At 43.7% G+C, this 20,630-nt stretch overlaps 1 protein-coding gene across 1 annotated transcript in view; it reads left to right on the forward strand.

Moving 5' to 3' along the window:
- ADAMTS15 (ADAM metallopeptidase with thrombospondin type 1 motif 15) overlaps nucleotides 1–19,563 on the forward strand; it is a 41,743-nt gene extending 22,180 nt beyond the window's left edge. The window contains exons 2-8 of the mRNA XM_075190564.1: nucleotides 1,598–1,730; nucleotides 5,175–5,342; nucleotides 8,052–8,335; nucleotides 12,564–12,741; nucleotides 13,905–14,080; nucleotides 14,922–15,097; nucleotides 16,522–19,563. Coding sequence (XP_075046665.1) covers nucleotides 1,598–1,730; nucleotides 5,175–5,342; nucleotides 8,052–8,335; nucleotides 12,564–12,741; nucleotides 13,905–14,080; nucleotides 14,922–15,097; nucleotides 16,522–17,263 — 1,857 coding nt within the window. The 3' untranslated portion in view covers nucleotides 17,264–19,563. The remainder of the gene's footprint in view (nucleotides 1–1,597; nucleotides 1,731–5,174; nucleotides 5,343–8,051; nucleotides 8,336–12,563; nucleotides 12,742–13,904; nucleotides 14,081–14,921; nucleotides 15,098–16,521) is intronic.
- Nucleotides 19,564–20,630: the final 1,067 nt, after the last annotated feature.

The raw sequence follows: 20,630 nt of genomic DNA on the forward strand, positions 1-20,630 counted from the left end.
GTACTGGGGTCATGAGTTTGATTCCCAACCGTGGCCTTATCTGTGTGGAGTTTGTATGTTCTCCCCGTGTTTGTGTGCGTTTCCTCCAGGTGCTCCGGTTTCTTCCCACACTCCAAAAACATACTAGTAGGTTAATTGGCTGCTATCAAATTGACCCTAGTCTGTGTGTGTGTGTGTGTGTGTGTGTGTGTGTGTGTGTGTGTGTGTTAGGGAATTTAGACTGTAAGCTCCAATTGGACAGGGACTGATGTGAGCGAGTCATCTGTACAGCGCTGCGGAATTAGTGGCGCTATATAAATAAATGGTGATGATGATGCTTCATTAAATAGAACACCCAACTCCAAGATATAGGACTCTAGAAAGTCAACTGAAAACATCAATTCAAGGCATTAAAAACACAACTTGTTATAATGTGTACAGGAAAACAGCCTGTGGTATTAGTTCTATGAATCTGAAGCCTTGTCCCGTCCTGTTTATATAGGGCACATAATACAGGAACGTGCTGTAAAGTAGGTCAGCAAGGTGAAACAAAGGACAGATGTCAGTCGTGTGGGTGGGGTGTGACACAGGTTTATTGTACTACCTGGGGCCTCAGGTAAAGTAGAGAGGAAATAATCTAATAAATGATTCAAAATCCATGAAATGAAAGTGAATAAAGGAAATAGATACAGGTGTTAGAAAACAGAATTAAAATGATGTACATACCAACAGGTTTATAAATAAGAAGGTGGCTCATTGGTATTCCGGTTGTATTATTACGTTCTTAGCCACTAATTGCTGCTGTCTCTGTGTGACCTCATGCAATTAAACCGGTGTCCCAGGCAGTCCATCATTGGCTATTACCAACAATTTCGTGCGTGAATGGTTACAGATTTTGTTGGAATGTCACCAACTAAGTTTCAATTGACCCATTTAATTGCAAATGATAAATTCCCCTTTTTTGCAATGAGAAAGTGTTCGGAGCTCCAAGCCGGGGTCCAGACATGCTCCCTCAGACAAACCTTTCACAAAACTGGACCCTGGCCATAAATAACAGAAGTTCTGCCAAAGAACCCAAGAATTCAAACAATCATAATTGTTCTGAAGCTGGCACAAATCAAAATGAATAATTCCATAGAATGCACAACCTTGCTCAGCTGCCAGACAGACTCTTTTATGTGTACTTATGAACTATTACATAAAACAACCTAAACACAAAAGAACTCTGGATATCTGTAAAATGACATGTAGTGCCAGGAGCATAATCTAGAGGAATGCCTGGGAAAGGTGGGTAATAGATAAACACAATATGCACTCAGTGCTGTGTGAGCTGTGCTGCACTAGGTACGGTACAGTTGTATGGAGTTGATTAAGAGACTGGAGGATATTGCATTGCTGATTGCAGTGTAGATGTGTACAATTATTGTTCCCATTACTGTTCCTGAACTTTGGTCAAACGGCCAGCCAAACATTACACTTAATATACATTAACTATAGAGCTTCAAATGTTCCACAGTGGCCCCAATAAAAAAAATATTCTTAATGAGGGGTCAAGTAAGTGTGTTATAGACACTATATGCAAATATCTGGAGAATAACTTTTATTTCCCTCCCTGCAGGATCTATGCGGTGCCTCCACCTGTGACACTCTAGGAATGGCGGATGTGGGCACAATGTGTGATAATAAACGTAGCTGCTCCGTGATAGAGGACGATGGGCTCCCATCAGCCTTCACCACAGCACATGAACTTGGTGAGTTTCCCAGTGCTTGGAGCGTGGATAGGAGAGGATTGGTCTACAGTATTTCCATCTGCACTCAAGTATGATGAAAAGAGACTAAACATGTTTAGAGGAGTTTTTCTTTCCATTCTTTTGCTCATTGTGGTCAGATATCAGGTTTGGCAGAGGTCCAGTATCCATTGCTCCCTCAGTGCCACACTTGGGTCGTGTGTCCTTTCTCTACACAGAACATTCAGAGCTACAGTAACAGCAATGTAATAAGCTCTTGCTGACCAGTGACACCATATACTATCTTACACGGTCACAAAGGAGGCCAGATATTTGGACCACCAGGGCAGAGGGAGCCGGCGTAGGCTTGAAGGAATTTAACCCCTCAGCGGTAGTAGCTCTGTTGATGGAGGCGAGCTAAACGGTGTACAATTTTTGGTTATAGGCGAGAGGCCCAAAATGATGGAAATTGTGCTCCAATCTCTCTGATGTGCTTAGGGCCTATGGTATAGAGGTTGTTGCCCTTAATAGAGGCCAACTAATCAAAGTGAGTGCTTGCTAGTATAGAGTAGTGAAAACATAAGTTAGAGTCCCAGTAGAGGGATAATTGTTGAGATGAGTTAGCTGCATGGTAAGCTGCGCTGCAGGACAAAGGTCTTAGTTACATATTGATAAGAGGGCCTTAATGGGGTCCGGATTAGATGGCACAAGTGGTGACCTGCCGAGGTTTTATGTTGGGGCAGGTGGGCCTCGGTAGAGAGGTGATTTTATTATACATCATGTAGGGAATCCTATAACCGTGAAGGTGGGCAGATACCTGTTACCGTGCTGTGTGTTTTGGTACATTGAGCACTGACCAAAGTTTCAAGGTGGGAGGTAACTGTACGTGTAACGTTGGGGACCTTAGGCGAAGATTCCAGGGAACTTCATAATGTGAGGCTATTTCCTGTGCCCTGGCACAGTTGTCCTAAGGCAAGGCAGATTTGCAGGTGTGGCCCCCTGGAAATGTCAATATCGAGCTGCGAGATGGCAGGAACTAAGTCCCAGGAAGCTTGTGGCTTGAATTTGATCACGGTAGCTAAAATAATCTCATTGAAGGGATTTCTCTGGGCTATTACAGCGGTTTTCCTTTGCTGCAGCCGTTGCTCCAAGAGACTGTGGGTGGGGTGAGGTTGAGATTCTGAGCCTCAGATGATAGCACTGATTAGACTCTGCTCCCAGGACTGTCCCCTCAGGAGGATTTTAGCTTGTGGAGGCCCAGAGCTTGCTGCTGATGTCAGTAACCTCATCATTGGCGTTCAGAGGCCGCTCTGAGAGTGTGCACCCTTTCACATTCGGGAGAGCATGCGATGGTGGGATCTAGGGTACACCACATGTAAACAATATAAGCACTATGAGGCTCAGTAAAGCACCCATGGAAGATTACACTTTCACCTTAGCAGCGCTAAGCACAATCCCTCAGTTACTGACCGTCAGGCTGTACAAAACCATTTGAGCAAGTCAGTAAATGTAGCAACAACCAAGACAATCCCAGCTGCCACATAATAAAGTAAGTGCGCTAATTAGTGACACCACCATCCCCTTTATTAAATCATCATTTAGTGCATTGTTTACGTAACATCAATGCTTGTTAATGTTGCCTTCTATAGAACTAGGACTGCCAATTAACCCTTTAGGGGACTGTTTTGTAAATCCTGGTACAGTATAAAAAGCTGGAAATGGCTATAATTATATTTTAAACACTTAATTTTCCTTACATTACAGTTTGACACATTGTAACAGATCTACAGGTGGTGTAATTATATCACTGGTCACTTGGAAAACCTGCAATGACCAGGGGTCCCCGAGGACTGGGTTTGATAAACCCTCATCTATAGAATCGCTGTTATCCCTACATTATTCAGATTGCTCCGTATTAGCTGTCATGTGACATCACAGCTGGGAAAGAGGGCGTGTGCATGCTTTATGACCTAGTTTGCATGATATTTACATTAAACATATTACATTTACTGGTAATCCCCCAAAACCTGCATCTATCGTATGGTGGTTGGCCACCATCTTGGCCACTCTCTTGACCTTGTCTTCTCCCACTGATGCACCCTCTCCGACTTCACCATTTCTCCAATTCCCCTCTCTGCCCATCATCTCCTTTCCTTCTCACTCCCCTCCTCTTCCTCACCTCTCCCCGCCTCTAATCACACTCTCACACGGCACAATCTTAACACTCTTGACCCTGCAGTTTTTTCCTCCCTTGATACTCTTCTCTTCCCCTTAGCCAATCTCACCTGTCCCAACCTGGCGATCTTCCTCCACAACATCACCCTCTCTTCTGCCCGTCCCACCACTGCCATTTCTGTCCGTTGCTCCAGCCCCCAACCCTGGTACTCTAAATTCACACGCTACCTCAAACTTTGTTCATGCATTGCGGAACGCCACTGGAGGAAATCTCGCTCCCAGTTCGTCCTCTCCCCCTACAGCTCTGCCCTCTCCCTAGTCAAACTGTCTTACTTTAAATCTCTCATTATTTCCTAGTCTTCCATCCGCAGCCGCCTCTTCGCTACTTTCAATTCCCTACTCTCCCCTCCCCCTCCTCCTCTTCCACCCTCCATTTCTGCCTCAGACTTCGCTACGTTCTTCTCCTCCAAAATCGATGCTATCAGAACTGAAATCTCTTCCTCCTTCTTTCTTGCTCCCTGCTCCTCTCCCCTCAGTGTTATCATCCCTGATCCCCTCTTACCATTGTGTGTCTCCTGTCAGCCTCTCCCTCATCATTAGATTGTAAGCTCCCTTGAGCAGGGCCCTCTTTCCTCGTGCCCTCCTCTTGTTTTCCTTTGCCCATAGCCCTCCGCCCCTTCTCTCCTTTTTTTCACTTGACTCCTGTCCCCATCTTTCCTCCTCTCACGTGCCTCCTCTTCTCCATCTCTGCCCTGATCCTGTAAGTGATGCCCACTTTACTGGGCACAGGGCACACCTCTTTATTCACTCCCCCACCTCTTTCCTTCCCTTCCTATCTGTACATTGGAATTAATCACTTTTACCTCTTTGCCCTATGTACTTCTCTCTGCTAAATTGGTACTTGTTTATACATATTGCTCCTGGTCTATATGTATTACACTTTGTTTTGTACTACCTTGTATGCCATGTATTGTCACCCTGTACTGTTACGCCAAGCTCTATGTACGGCGTTGCTGCAGACCCTTTGTGGTGCCTTACACATGAAAGATAATTATAATAATAATAATAATAATAATAGTATGCCCAGAGAGAGATATCTGAGGACTACATTATCTCACTTTTCAGCATCAAGTTGTAATGTAGTTTATGACTCATGAGATATTTTAACATCCACATGTACTGAAATTCCTCAAATCTCCGAGAGATCAGTACAACCCCAGCCCCCCCCCCACCCATATTTCGGAGTGATGCCGTTATATGGTCGCCCCTGATCTGTTCCCTTCTCTCCTGAAGGTCACGTTTTTAACATGCCCCATGACAATGTGAAGGCCTGCGAGGAGGTGTTTGGGAAGCTGAAGGAGAATCACATGATGTCACCAACGCTGATACAGATCGATCGAGCAAACCCCTGGTCCGGCTGTAGCGCCGCCATCATTACAGACTTCCTGGACAGCGGACACGGTGAGAAGGACGCAACCGAGTTTCTTTCCTATAAATTTATAGCAGAGGGGCTCAAACACAGGCCCCAACAGCGACCAACAGGTCATGTTTTCAGGATTCCTGTCTGTAGAAACAGGTGGAATAATCACTGACCCAGCCAAATAGATTAACACACCTGTGCATGATTAAAGCAATCCTGAAAACATTAACTGCTGGTAGGTGTTGAGGCACCACTGATGTATAATTATGCAGAGATGACTATATTGCTTGTATTGCTGTATACTTCTTTTGATTCTGGCTGCTATACCAGGCTGTATGTAGCCACTGGGAAACTGCCCCTCACATGACATACAGAGCTACATGGGGTATTACATGTTTAAGTGTTCTTATAATTCTTCTACCACAGCTCATAAAACATCCAAATGATGTATATTCCCATCATGCTTGATGTATTTCTAGTTCTGCATCATATTTGTATCATTTAGTATTACCACAAGATTGGGATGACTCTGGTTTCATTCTAGTCAGGAACATGTGTGTTTCTCTGGAGCCTTTAGACACAAAACCATTTGTGAACCCAAACTGTGCCTGTGAATGACCACACACCCATGAGCTCCCCTTCTTCCCCCTCTAAGGAGTCCTAAGTGCCAGAAAGTCTGATCAGCCGCAGTTGCAGACGTTCACTTTCTAAGTATGCGCAGTGCGAAAAATTCAAATATACACTATACAAACATCTCAATCACCATCAGGCCATTGGTTACTTTACATTCCTTTTATCTCCTCTACTGCCCAATCACCTGGTGTGTGACAGGATCACAGCAGTAATAAGGTGGTCATTATAGAGTATTGGTGTCAGGTTTTGACTATCATACTAAATCACTACCAGGCACCAGTACAATGACCTCCTGTTAGTACTGCCACAGTCACTCTACACATTGTATAATACTATGTCCTCACTGCATTGCGCTGATCATGGGTACATTACGTGGTAAAGCTGTATCATGGACCATACATGGGGTGGCTGTAGGATGAGGTGTGTAGCTGGGGTCCTGCCTGGATGAAGCAGAGGTACGCGGATGGAGGAGAACACCGACAGCTGCAGATACATCAGGAGTACACTGACAGATGTCTGTAGTCTCTAATGATTTCCACAGCTGAATGCTTTAGTCCCATCGCTGGCCGAGCAATGACGCCTTTTTAAACAGTTTACTCTTGGCATCCGGTTGCATTTGTAAACTTCACAAGAAATCTGGCTTCATGCACTGTCAGACAGGGCTCTGCTGAGGGGATGGGGGACTACAGATGTTTCTTGCTTTTGGGGTAGGAAAGCTGGGGATGGGATGTCAGTAGATTATCACTGGTGGTGAAAGTACAACACAGCTGTTTGTTTACAAATTAATGGCCGGATCCACAAAATACGTGACATTAGTGGTGCAAATTTGTGTCTAGAAAAATCCAAATAATGTTGCATTCTTGGTCTGTGCAAGATGCACATTTCTTGTTTCTATTGTTCCAGCACAAACTGGATTGTTGGTGAATGTTAATTACACATCTGTAATATAATCCTTCAATTATAAAGGACTGGTCTTCACCAAAACCTTTTAGTGCAGAATGTCACCTTTATTTCAAGTTACCGGGACTGTCTGTATTACATGTGTCCTGAGAGTGAGGGGTCATCGGGGACTGTCTGTATTACATGTGTCCTGAGAGTGAGGGGACACCGGGACTGTCTGTATTACATGTGTCCTGAGAGTGAGGGGACACCGGGACTGTCTGTATTACATGTGTCCTGAGAGTGAGGGGACTCCGGGACTGTCTGTATTACATGTGTCCTGAGAGTGAGGGGACACCGGGACTGTCTGCATTACATGTGTCCTGAGAGTGAGGGGACACCGGGACTGTCTGTATTACATGTGTCCTGAGAGTGAGGGGACACCGGGACTGTCTGCATTACATGTGTCCTGAGAGTGAGGGGACACCGGGACTGTCTGTATTACATGTGTCCTGAGAGTGAGGGGACACTGGGACTGTCTGTATTACATGTGTCCTGAGAGTGAGGGGACACCGGGACTGTCTGTATTACATGTGTCCTGAGAGTGAGGGGACACCGAGACTGTCTGTATTACATGTGTCCTGAGAGTGAGAGGACATCGGGACTGTCTGTATTACATGTGTCATTTAATTGTCTTTTATTACATTGATTGAAATGTAGAAGTTTTTGCTGGTTTTACCCCTTGCGTGTAGAACCAAGCTGTACCCCTTGTGGGCTCTACCCCATGCGGGTAGAACCAGCATAAACTTATACACTTCAATCAATGTCTCCTTTCCGCTCTAAACAGGGACCTCCCGCTAAATGCACCTATAACAACCCTTCAATCATCTCTTCCCAAAAAGTACAATGTATAACCAGGCGCATTCATACACAGACTGCTCTGCTGCTCCCATACGAAGATGAAAAAGTTTCCACACCCGCAGACACCACCATGTTCACACGCATGAATTTGTACAAAAACAGGTGCAAAAGGGCATCATGTGCACTACGATAGGTGCAATGTGTCACACAATATAATGGGATGTTAGAACAATGCAGCAAGTGGCAACACAACCACCAGTTACCTCTTCTATGTACATACAGCAGAGTGCACTGGCTGAAACATCTTCCTTGTTCCGAGTTTTGTTTCTATTTTCTAATCCACATTAATGACATGAGCCTCTTTACACTGTGTTTAGGGGAGTGTCTCTTGGACGAGCCAGCGAAGCCGATCCCTTTGCCCGAGGAGTTGCCCGGGGTGGGCTACAGCCTGAACCGACAGTGCGAGCTGGCATTCGGCCTGGGGTCCAAGCCGTGCCCTTACATGCAGTATTGCACCAAATTGTGGTGCACAGGCCGAGCTCGGGGGCAGCTGGTGTGCCAGACTCGGCACTTTCCTTGGGCAGATGGCACAAGCTGCAGCGATGGCAAGTTCTGCTTGAATGGAGCGTGTGTGGAGAAGCACAACACCAAACGCTATAAGGTGAGCAATGGCGGCAGCTTCTACGCCGCGCAGACACCTGTATTGGTATAAATGCTGCTATTATTATTATCATAGATATGGAAGACTCTGCCGAGCAAACAGGACAGAAATAAAACAGGGACATATAACGTATACAAAATAAACCCATTGGGTAGTGAGCACCCTGCTCATGAGAGAGCGCACATACTAACTGTGAGGGCACAGCTGACACAACAGGATATTAACATTTAATAATTTTACCTGGGCCATAAGTCTCTGTGGTCGCTTTACATTTCGTTATGATTTACTCATATTGTCATACCAATAATAACACCCATGTAATAATAGTATTTACTACATCTCCCGACATATATACGCCATATATGAAAATCTAGGTGCATGGCACTACCAGAGAGGAACTGGGGCTGCACCTGGGAAAATAAAGGGCTCAAAGTTTTGTGGGTCAGGAATGTTTAGCGCTGACATGATTGGCGTTTATAATGTGTACTGTACATTATACTGAATATCACAAAGATCTGTCATTATTTACAGTAAGGATCCCCCCTCTCTAAGGCCTGGCCGGTGACAAGAAGGCTTTGATACATGGCTGCTGGGGAATATCAGCTCCCTCACTGTCCACATAACTTCATGTGTCTGATTAACCAGAACATGTATTTCCTCTGTCCGGACTGTGCAACACTGTGTCAAATTATAACAATGAGCGCTCTGCTCTCTGGCGCACTGTGTGGGAGCAGTGGATACAAGTGCACATAGTGTGCAAGGTTCAGCCAGTTTGTGTGATTTATATTGTGAGAAAGTCAGAAAGAGATAATCCAGAAAATACCATAGGGATGTGTGAGATGTCCGTGCATTATGGCTGAATACACCATGCTAATCGCTGGGAGGAAGAGAGAGGGAGCCATAATGTAACCATAATCTTGCGAGTTCTGTCTCACTGTAGAGAAGCTGGTTCATAGACGAGGCTGAGCTAATCTAACATGAATAGTGATAGATAGATAGAGATAGATATATATATATATATATATATATATATATATACATATATACATATACATACACACACACACACACACATAGGGATATATACATATATACACTATATAACAGCTCGCAGTTTATCAGAATGATCAGAGAAGATCTATATCATCGGACAGGCAGGAGTCTTTAAGGCCATATAGATAGCGGCAAATTAATCTGATTTCTTACTAAATGAGGCCAACTTAGGATGTTTTGTCAATCAGTTGCCCAATGTATCTGGTGAAAACTTGATCCATTGACAACACAATTAATAATACAGGATGGAAGACCCAACTGGCCAATGATGCCCATTGGCACATGCTTGGCGTTACCTGCCGACCAGAGCAAAGACATTCTACGTGTCTGTGACAAATGTGCCACGTATCGTGTCATTTAGTGATCAGGCCAAGCAGTCAGATGTGTCCACGTATATATCTACATCAGGGACTAGCTGACAGTAAGATAAACCTCATAACATCTCTCCTCGTTCCATCCGCACCGGCACAGAAACGCCAGTCACCAATGGCTGCGTTATGATTGGTGGGTGATGATGCTGCCACACCCACTTCCCCACCAGCAGATACAATTGTTATTCTGCTATCTTATGTATCAGTTGTTCCCGACACATCTTACATTGTAACCCCTCAATGTACAGCGCTGCGCAGGATGGCAGCACTTTATAAATAAAAGATGATGATAATAATGACTTCTGTTCATGTATTGAACAATTACATAGAATCATTTCTATAGGTTATAAGACATCCTCTTATTACTTGTAGAATCATTTAGATGTGCGAACCAGAGGACACACAGGTAGGACTGACATACTAGTATACATATAACAATACATCTATATTGTCTGTGATTCCTCAGACAGCTCTGTAAGTTCAGGGCTATAATTAAATCCCTTGGTGATCTCTTATCTGATATTAGGTAGAGATATTAGGTAGAGTCCATCTGGTGTCACCTCCAATGATCACAGCTCACCCAGATGTGGAGAAGGGTTTTATCATGTTAGACTAGAGGGGCTCGGTTTTCTGAAAACCGAACCCACCCGAACTTAGGGGATCCGAGTAGGCTCAAGAGCCGACTCGGTACTTTCGCACGTCCTCGGATCTGAATCGAGGCAAAACGTCATTGTTGCGTTGTCGGATCTCTCGGGTTTTGAATTCCATAAGTACCTCCCTCCCCAGGAGATCCAGCGCCATCGCTCACACAGAAACAGGAGTAGCAGTGATCTTGTCACTTGACAAAAGTGGACTGGAAAAGACTGGAAATTAATGTTATTAAGGCTAATAATAATGTAGAGATAAAAAAAGAGCCAAATTATGTTATTTTTAGAAAAAAATAGGGATCCAATACCAAAACCAAAAACACGAAGGCGGTTTTGCCAAAGCCAAAACATGAAGTTGATCCAGATCCAAAACCAAAACACGGGGGTCAGTGAGCATCTCTATGTTAGACACAGGTCACACTTAGGAGACAATCCCTCTTCTGAGAGGTGTTTATGTAGCTCAAATAGTGTAAATGCAGAAAACATAGAGGGTATTACCACAAATAATAAGGTTATAGATTCCGTATGTTCCATAATAAGATCTGTAGAGAAGACGGATGGTTATTGTATGTTACCTGTGGCCGAGCACTTTATGTCACTGTACAAACAGCCTTTCATATAAAACCTGCATTAGGCTCATCCATTAGAAGCGTCTGCAGCTTCACATCTGTTAGTATTCACTTTCAGTCATTAAGATGAGTTATAAGAGAGTTGGGTAATATCTATTGCCCTCAGATGTCCATCATCCTCCCAGTATATAACATTAAAGTATTTACTACCGTTGTGGGAATGATGATTTACACGTACGTGACAGGACTTCCCGACGGTACAGATACCGTGTTACCGTGTGTCATAGAACCGAGAGCTATCATCATCATCTATTTATATAGCGCCACTGATTCCGCAGCGCTGTACAGAGAACTCACTCACATCAGTCCCTGCTCCATTGGAGCTTACAGTCTAAATTTCCTAACACACACAGACACAGATATAGATAATATTGAGGATCAGAGTTATTTAGAACTAAGAGAACGCAGCTTATCTGCTGCAGTCTCAGTCTTTTCGGTCACAAAAGCCGCCCTGATTGGTTTCTACGGGGACTGCGTCTTTTCATCATTTAACAAGTTCCGGAAGTGAAAGATTTTCGGAACTTGTCCGCTATAGCAAACACCATCTGAAGATTAGCCGTCAAATCCTACGGGGAGAGCATTGCGGTAGAGGACTCTTCGGATCTCTTACCCCAGCTTACCTGCTCTCCTCTCAGTCACTATCACATGTATGTCTCACCTTAGGTCACGCATGTGCAAAGCAACGTGCCATAGTGCCTGGAGAGAACGGGAGTTTTAAAGTGACATCATCGCAGGTACAGCCTTCTATCAGACACCCTGTCCTGGGAGGATTTGGGGCTGAAAAATCATCTATCATCGTTGTGACGACAGATAATAATTAACATGGCAAAACCCTGATCATTAATAAGAATCCCCCGAGACTGTACAACTGAAACATGAACTATTAACAGGGAACATTTCTGGCACTGACATTATATTTATGAAATATAACTGAATTTTGTGGGTAACAAAACCTAGAACACATTTGTGTAATTACCCCAATCTGGGATATCCGCTTCTGTGCTTGTATGAAACTAGAAATGCAGAATTGTTCTGTTTATTAGTCAGAGATTCCTCCGCAATGGGTCACGTTGTGCTTTCCTCATCTGTTCGCAGTGACTGTGAGATGGGTACTAGTTCTACACACGGCTGGTACGTTATTAGGGGCAGAAGGTGGTTTCATGTCAGTCTCTTTGGACAGCCAAATCTATCCCCAATATGGCCGGGGACATCATGTTTTGTGTATATAGGTATAAATGGATCACGGCCCATGTAAGGTATAAATAGGAGATTACTCAGTCTGTGCTAGAGACGGCAGATTTCCACATCCATACCGAGTCCTTGGCACCGGTGAGAACACACAAACACCTTGTTGTGTAACTTCCTCCCGTGGATCTGCTCATACTTGTACTCCGGTTCATTCACAATAATTTCCCTCTGCTGTTACATAGTGATCCTATTGTACCAGTGAATGTGGTGCTGGAGAGATTAAATGCTAAACGTAAACCTTTAACATGGTGCAAAACTGACTGAGCTGCCCTCCCTCCAGGTGGACGGATCTTGGGGAAAGTGGAGTCCGTACGGACAATGCTCCCGCACCTGTGGCGGCGGCGTTCAGCTGGCGAAACGAGAATGTAACAATCCAGAGCCGGCCCACGGAGGAACCTTCTGTGAGGGGTTACGGGTGAAGTACAGATCGTGTTCACTGAACAACTGCCCCGATACTGGTGAGTGACCAGATACCACTGGTGTACAGTGTTGTGTATATTATACCGATCTCTGGTGTACAGTGCTGTGTATATAACACCGATCCCTGGTGTACAGTGCTGTGTATATAACACCGATCCCTGGTTTACAGTGCTGTGTATATAACACCGATCCCTGGTGTACAGTGCTGTGTATATTATACTGATCCCTGGTGTACAGTGTTGTGTATATTATACCGATCCCTGGTGTACAGTGCTGTGTATATAACACCGATCCCTGGTATACAGTGCTGTGTATATTATACTGATCCCTGGTGTACAGTGTTGTGTATATTATACCGATCCCTGGTGTACAGTGTTGTGTATATTATACCGATCCTTGGTGTACAGTGCTGTGTACACTACACCGATCGCTGGTGTACAGTGCTGTGTACATAACACCGATCCCTGGTGTACAGTGCTGTGTATATTATACTGATCCCTGGTGTACAGTGCTGTGTACACTACACCGATCCCTGGTGTACAGTGCTGTGTATATAACACCGATCCCTGGTGTACAGTGCTGTGTATATTATACCGATCCTTGGTGTACAGTGCTGTGTACACTACACCAATCCCTGGTGTACAGTGCTGTGTATATAACACCGATCGCTGGTGTACAGTGCTGTGTATATTATACTGATCCCTGGTGTACAGTACTGTTTCTGTAGACACAGATCTCTATAGCTCCATACATTCATAGGTAAGTCACACTTATACCTATCACTGGGAGTAATTACATCATTACAGGAGGTTTCTTGTACAGTACAATGAGGTGAAGATGCTGAACCATAGTCAGTGACTTGCAGTAAGTATTGCAGCAGCCAGTGAGCAGGAAGATGTGAATAAAGTGTTCTGATATCAGGTCAGGATCATGCATTACCACATATATTTTAGCTGTGTCTTGGTGCGTTTGTATTAAAAATTGATCATTGATCAGATCTTCAGATCTTAAGAACCAAAAATGAATGTTTTGTCAAGACACAATAGGACGAGGAAAGAGTTACGTATTATTGAAGCAAATACAACAGATCAATATCCGTACTTGTCGCACATATTCAGTATATAGATATATATTGTACATCCATAACCAGTTCTTTACAATATATTATTTACAGAAAATATTCTCTTGTTCTGTGTTGCAGGTAAAAGTTTTCGGGAGGAACAGTGTGAGGCGTTCAATGGTTTCAACCAGAGTACGAATCGACTTACCTCCACTGTGGGGTGGGTCCCCAAATACTCAGGGGTGTCACCAAGAGACAAATGCAAGTTAATCTGCAGAGCCAATGGTACTGGCTACTACTATGTGCTGGCACCGAAGGTTAGTATGATACTGAACAAGTACAGTCATCATCAGTCAGACACTGACTGCCCAGAGAAGAGGTAATGCTGATGATCTATATATGACAAAGGGAGTGGTCTTCCACAGGCCTCTTAAATAGGAATTAGGTATTTAGCTGAGCAAGGCTGCAGGCAGAGCTACACATTTGTACAGTAATGCACCTGGTTTAAATATACACAGATGTAAGACATATGTGTGACAAAATAATAGTATAGAGTCTGATTTAACTATTTTGAAGTGGTTTAGACGTATCCTTTTCCACAGCTAACATCAACTGACAGGGTGTATCTGCAGTGAGAGTAATCAAGCAGAGCACCTGCAGAGCACTCCTCTATAGAGACCGGGTGGGAGTGTCATCTGTCCATAAAGCTAGGGCTGGGGAAGGAGTGTAAAGTATATAAGATGTTCATTATTCAGTGTGACCGATGCTGAATAAGTTGCCCGGTGACTGGGGAGCTGGTCTCTTAACTTAGCATTAGAAAGTGTAACTTTGTGTTATGAGGTACTCCGTCATCTTAACAAGAAATGCAAAGTACAAGGTAGAAGTTGTGTGTGCGCCATCAGAAGGATCAGATGGGTGCCGTGTCTCATATATATATATATATATATCTATATATATATCCTGTGTCCTATATCAGGACTCTTACTGACATATTAACTTACATTTTCTATATTTGTTAAATTTCACCTTGTTCATGAAATTCTTCTACAAATGCATCATTGTTTATTTCCCGCATGTCCTACAACATGCTGTTATTAGGACCATGTTTGTGTTTACAGCTGCAGCCTAATGTGACACTGTGATTCTCTTACCACACAGGTAGTGGATGGCACCCCGTGTGCTCCCGATTCTACATCCCTGTGCGTGCAGGGCAAGTGCATTAAAGCTGGATGCGACAGCCAACTCGGCTCCAAGAAGAAGTTTGACAAATGCCGAGTTTGTGGTGGGGATAACAAGAGCTGCAGGAAGATATCTGGTCTTTTCACTAAGCCCATGTAAGTACAGGCGGTGGCTGCGCTACAGAATTGCATCATGCTGAACACACACAGAAGTTCCAGCTGTTACATAATTAGCCCTGGTCATAAAATACTACATAATTTTAATTTGGGGAACATGTATAACTATTATTCTGGATAATAAAAATAAGCCCGCGATCGGTATATCCCACATTATATATGGTACTAGCTGCGTGGCAATAAGCCTGCGCTCGGTATATCCCACATTATATATGGTACTAGCTGCGTGGCAATATAAATGCCCATATATGTATACAAAACAAAAAGAAAGTTGTCAGCGCTTATCCTTTACACTGCATATCTTTGTGTATCTAGCAAATTGAAAACATGAGGTATTAGTTCATATTTTGATCAAAACATTTAAGCCTGCATCCCAACGTCAAGGGCACCTCATTATATGCAGGTCCTACACTGACCTATATGCTTTAAACACTATTATTCTGGATATTGCAGAACCTCTGGGGAACTAGTGCAGGGTGTGTATAAATTCTGGAATTTACTTTTTGAAGGAAACAAACCCTTTACTTGAAATTTGGCCGCATTGTGAAAGATGGAGCCTGTTTATGTAATACAAGACACAGTAAGAACATGCATCAATGTTGTGCTGTGTCGCCTGTGAGTAAACCTGAGTAGACCTGAGTGCCACATGTTTCATAATCTCTCTCCATCTGAATGATCTGTCCCAAATTCCTCCATTCGGCAGCATGGCTGGCATTTGTGATAGGTGGTCCTCCGCCAGCCACGCGGCTATGAGGGGCTAGCACAATGCGAGCAGCATTCAGATTTAGTTTGCAGGTAAGAGCAGCCTTTCATGTCACCAAAGGATAGAACAAAGAGCAGCAGATGCCACAGACCTGTAACCATCTTTCATGGTATATGAAAAACATATTACTGTTATTGGGGTGTCCTCCTCCTTCTTCTAGCTTGAAAAATATGAACTTACAGAGCCTGCAAGATGCATCTGAAGGTTGTCCTCTTTTTTCATGGTTTTGGTGTGGATGTACCCGTTCGTACACCAGAATATCCTGGCTCTATGGGAGCCATCCCATTTATTCAGTAATCTGCATTATTCACCAGATCTACAGCTCGCTGGGGGCACGGTTGTGTGTCGGAGCTGATGTTGCAGTACATAGAAAAAGGAAACTAAGGGCAAGAATTGTATCTGATAAAAGTGATAAAACCGGGGTGTAAGCTGCAGCTTTTTACCAGAGAGATGACCTTCTCTGAGAGCAGCTTGAACTCAGCAAGAGCTGTACCAATAATACAGCAGAATGTGTATTTTCTCTATTGTTGGGGGGAGACTTATTGTGTTATTGTGTTAGAAACCTACTTATCCAGATGACTTGCTGTCTGATGTGACACATTATTATTTCCTTGACTCACGTCTTTCTCCTTCTTCACAGACATGGATATAATTTTGTCGTTACGGTCCCCTCTGGTGCCAGTAATTTGGATGTGAGACAACGTGGGTATAAAGGTCTGATTAACGATGACAACTACCTCGCCGTTAAGAATGGCCAAGGTCGTTACCTGTTGAATGGAAATTACATTGTGTCTGCCGTGGAGCGTGACATCCCTGTACGCGGGAGCCTCTTGAAGTACACCGGTACCGGCACTGCAGTTGAGGCACTACAGGCTGTCAATGTGCTTCAAGAGCCACTGAATATAGAGGTGCTGTGCGTTGGAAAAATGACTCCTCCGCGGCTGCGCTACTCCTTTTACATTCCCAAGGAAAAGAAAGATAGTAAAGACAGGCAGGTGATAAGTAATAGTCTCGCTGCCCTACCGCCTCCTCCTCCCCGACCCAGACCCCAGTCTCACTGGACGTCCGGTAATTGGGGACAGTGCTCGGTTAGCTGTGGGAATGGACAGCAGTCCCGATCAGTTGAATGTCGTGACCCTTGGGAACAATTGGCGTCAGATTGCCCAGCAGCTCTGCGGCCATCAGAAATAAGGACCTGTGGTGACCCGTGCCCGCTCTGGGAGGCTGGAGAGTGGACAAGCTGCTCAAAGACCTGCGGAAGGGGATTTAAGAGGCGCCAGGTGCGGTGCACGGCTGGTGGGGAGTTCAGCTTACCTAGAGAGCACTGTAAACTGAAGAGAAAGCCTCAGGAATTGGACTTTTGCATCCTTCAGCCATGTTAACTCATGAGCTGGGGAATAAAACTGGTGACAAATGAAGAGTGGCACTAATGCCCGCATCCGGCACTGAACAATGGAGATGTCTAACATCCAGTGGCTCCTTTTACTGACCAAAGAATTTACTTCTGAAGCCAGAGTGATGACTGTAATGGTATCGAACAAAGGGACATTTGAAGGCTAATGCTTTGCACTTTTTATTAGCGTGTTGTCATGTGACAGTTGTCTAATGTCTTTTATCAGTGTCAATGCTGGATACTCCTGCAATACTGACTGCAATGTGTAGTGGAGTTTTCCATTTAACTCTCTGGTAGCGCAAAGTCGGCAGAGGAGTTTGTGAATAAGTGATGTCACTGTTTGTCTTGTCTAGTTATGTTTTTACCACTTCAGTTAGAGACATCCCAAATTTGATCAAGTGCCTCATGTGTTTAATAAGCATCCAGCCCTATGTCATTAACTCTGTGAGGTCCGTGGCGCACCATTCCTCAAGTAACAATGGGGGCTGCAGCTAATACACCTTAATGTAACATGGGTGGGGGGCTGTGTAGTAACTCTTACTGACAGCTATGGTGAAGTCACCCAAATATGAAGGACAGTAAAGCAGACAAAGGGTGACGATGTACTATGCTCTGACATTCGGCCAATTTAGTACAATGTCATGCTTCGCCCATTGGACGATAGGCCAAATAAGGTCAAGACAATTATTAGGAGTCTTCATAAATGGATGAATGAGAGGATTAGGTCAGGGAAGAACCAGAAGCCCCCCACATAGATATAGACAGTAAGATAAGTATTACAGGTTTTACCGTATACTAAAATAGCACATTTCAGTCCACATAAAAATTGTGCGGAACTTTAAAATGAAAACAGTCACATGAACAACATTGTCAAAGATAAACTATACTCAGATGTTACTAGATTTGTGGCACATTTGGAGATAGACCTCCACGTTAATCTACCTCTAGGTATCACCTGAATGGGATGATGGAGAGGGGATGGGCTCTAGACATTAGTATTTATGGGTCCCGGGCCTGACATTAAAGAAGGGCTCAGTCATTCACACTTAACAATGAGCCCTAATCACTGACGCGTTTCATTCAATGAAGTTACAGGGATGCAGTTTGTCTTCCGAAGTTTCTTACAATTCTCTTAGATTTACAATGTATAACAGGTGCTAAAACAGAGCTGTCCATCTACGGCCCTCTAGACAAACAGCTTTACACAAGTCAGACCACAGTTTGGGCGGCCCGCTGTCTGTGATTGAATTAACAGGGTCTGCTGGTATTTGTTGTCCATAGACAGGTAGATAGCCCTAAGCTGCTTATTTCTGTATAGACTGTTGCTTTTCATTAACAGACTGTCTGTTAAGAGCGCTGGTATTTTTTTCTTGAAAACGAAGGGGCATAACATTAATGAAGTATAAATCTCCTTTCCTATATAGTAGCATTGTTTAGTACTTCTAAGACTTGTATATATCATACACGCAGGCATTTGGTAATATGAAATAAACAGGCATTTGGTACTTCTCTATTACCATGTTGACAAACGTGACCAACTTAGATTAGTTAATGTCTGTTTTATTCAGGCCGATTCCATTTGTCACAAACAATTGTAACAATAGAGATCCTGATTATTCCCATTATACTGAAAACATCCAGGAGATAACTTAGTCATTTCTGGTTCCTGTATCCTATACAAGATAAATATAGAAAACATAATTTTTTTTCTAAACAATACTTTTGCCAGGTCACATTTTCAGGATACTACTGGCTGACAGAATTATTATTAGCCTGTATGCCCTGCATGCTATTAGATACACACTTCTAGAGAGTGTATCTAACACATTAAAGGCGGAAGGTCCTGGATTTAGTTATGAAGAAAAAAAATCCAATTAGGGTGAGACAAAGGTAAATATTTCACGTGTCGTAACCCTTTAATGGTAAGAGGGCAGGAGAAGAATTCTAGAGAGAGCCAAGATGGACAATCTGCATATGACATATGTTTTCTACTCTTCCCTTTGCATAATGGGTGTCAGATCACGAGACCTGGGTAACAGACACGGACGACATCCACGCTGACTGGCTAACGTTGGAAGGGGCAATTCATCCCACATGAGACTGCTGTGTTCCTCTGTATTATATGTTTTTGTACATTTATTTTGCATTATTTTTGATACAGCGAATGACACAGACAAGCCAAGGTACAGGCTGTATGTATATGAATATGTATACTGTGTATACTCTCTATAGGAGAAATAAACATGTACAGATCCAAGTACACGCTTGGTGTATGTACTGCACAAAGTGCGCCTCTTACCTTATTTCACTTTGCTCATCCTGTAACACTGATGTGATAAGTCTGTGAATAACGTCCTCCTCGGTGGAGACTCTGCCGACCTGTCTGTTCTTCTGTCAGACAGGTCACACTGCGACGTACCACTAGGGTAGGCGTTCTTAGGCCAGTGGTGCCACCTGTGCCCACTGCGTGGGCCTCAGTTAGAGCGAGGAGCAAATGTGCACATCAGCTGCATATAAAATGAGGAGGGGGGAGTCCTAGCTCAACTAAATTACAGTATAACAATAGAGCAGTATGTGCGCTACATTGTCATCTAGTATTCCCATACATGCAAAATCAGAATGTATTTGCCCCCTTGCGTGACCACATGGTTTGCCCAGGAGCAGGTTTAATCCTTACACCCCTCCTAACACGGATTTATGCATCTAAGCTGCTCCAAAATCCATATCTGTACAAGATATCAGTATGGTTTGTGCAGGGGCTGGCAGCAACCCTTGTGGGGCAAAGCCGAGCAAGTGGATGAGACTTTTATACAAAACTAGGTGCAACAGAAAAATTGGTTATTTGTCTAATGTGGTTTATATAGCAAATAAAATGTATGAAAAATTGTTATAATCAAATACAATACACCCACCATAAGCTCTGTGGTAGCACAAAATCGGAGCGCACACCACTGGTGGCATTATTATACACACCCCCTCCCACCCCAATTCCTATAGGAATAAAAAAAATCAGAATCCACATCTCTGGTGGTTTTATACTACATACCCCCCCCCCCTCCTTAATATTTGTTGTAATAAAAAACTAAACCACAGATGTGAGTGTGTGGAGAACTCCCGCTACTCTGATTGGTAAATGGCCAGCACCATCCACCAATCAGTTTGCGCACACTGATGGAGATAGATTGTGCCAAACACACCAATCAATCCAACAAGAAATGGTATCTTCTTCCTCAACAAATTACCAGCTCAATTCCTTCCTGGCACCTTCTCTTTATTTGATCACACAAATGAAGATGAAGTTTCTACTCTCTTCTTACACTCCCTCCTGTTCCTTTTTTCCCTTCCTTCACAAATTA

Source organism: Mixophyes fleayi, chromosome 11 (genome assembly GCF_038048845.1).
Source record: "Mixophyes fleayi isolate aMixFle1 chromosome 11, aMixFle1.hap1, whole genome shotgun sequence".
NCBI lineage: Eukaryota > Metazoa > Chordata > Amphibia > Anura > Limnodynastidae > Mixophyes > Mixophyes fleayi.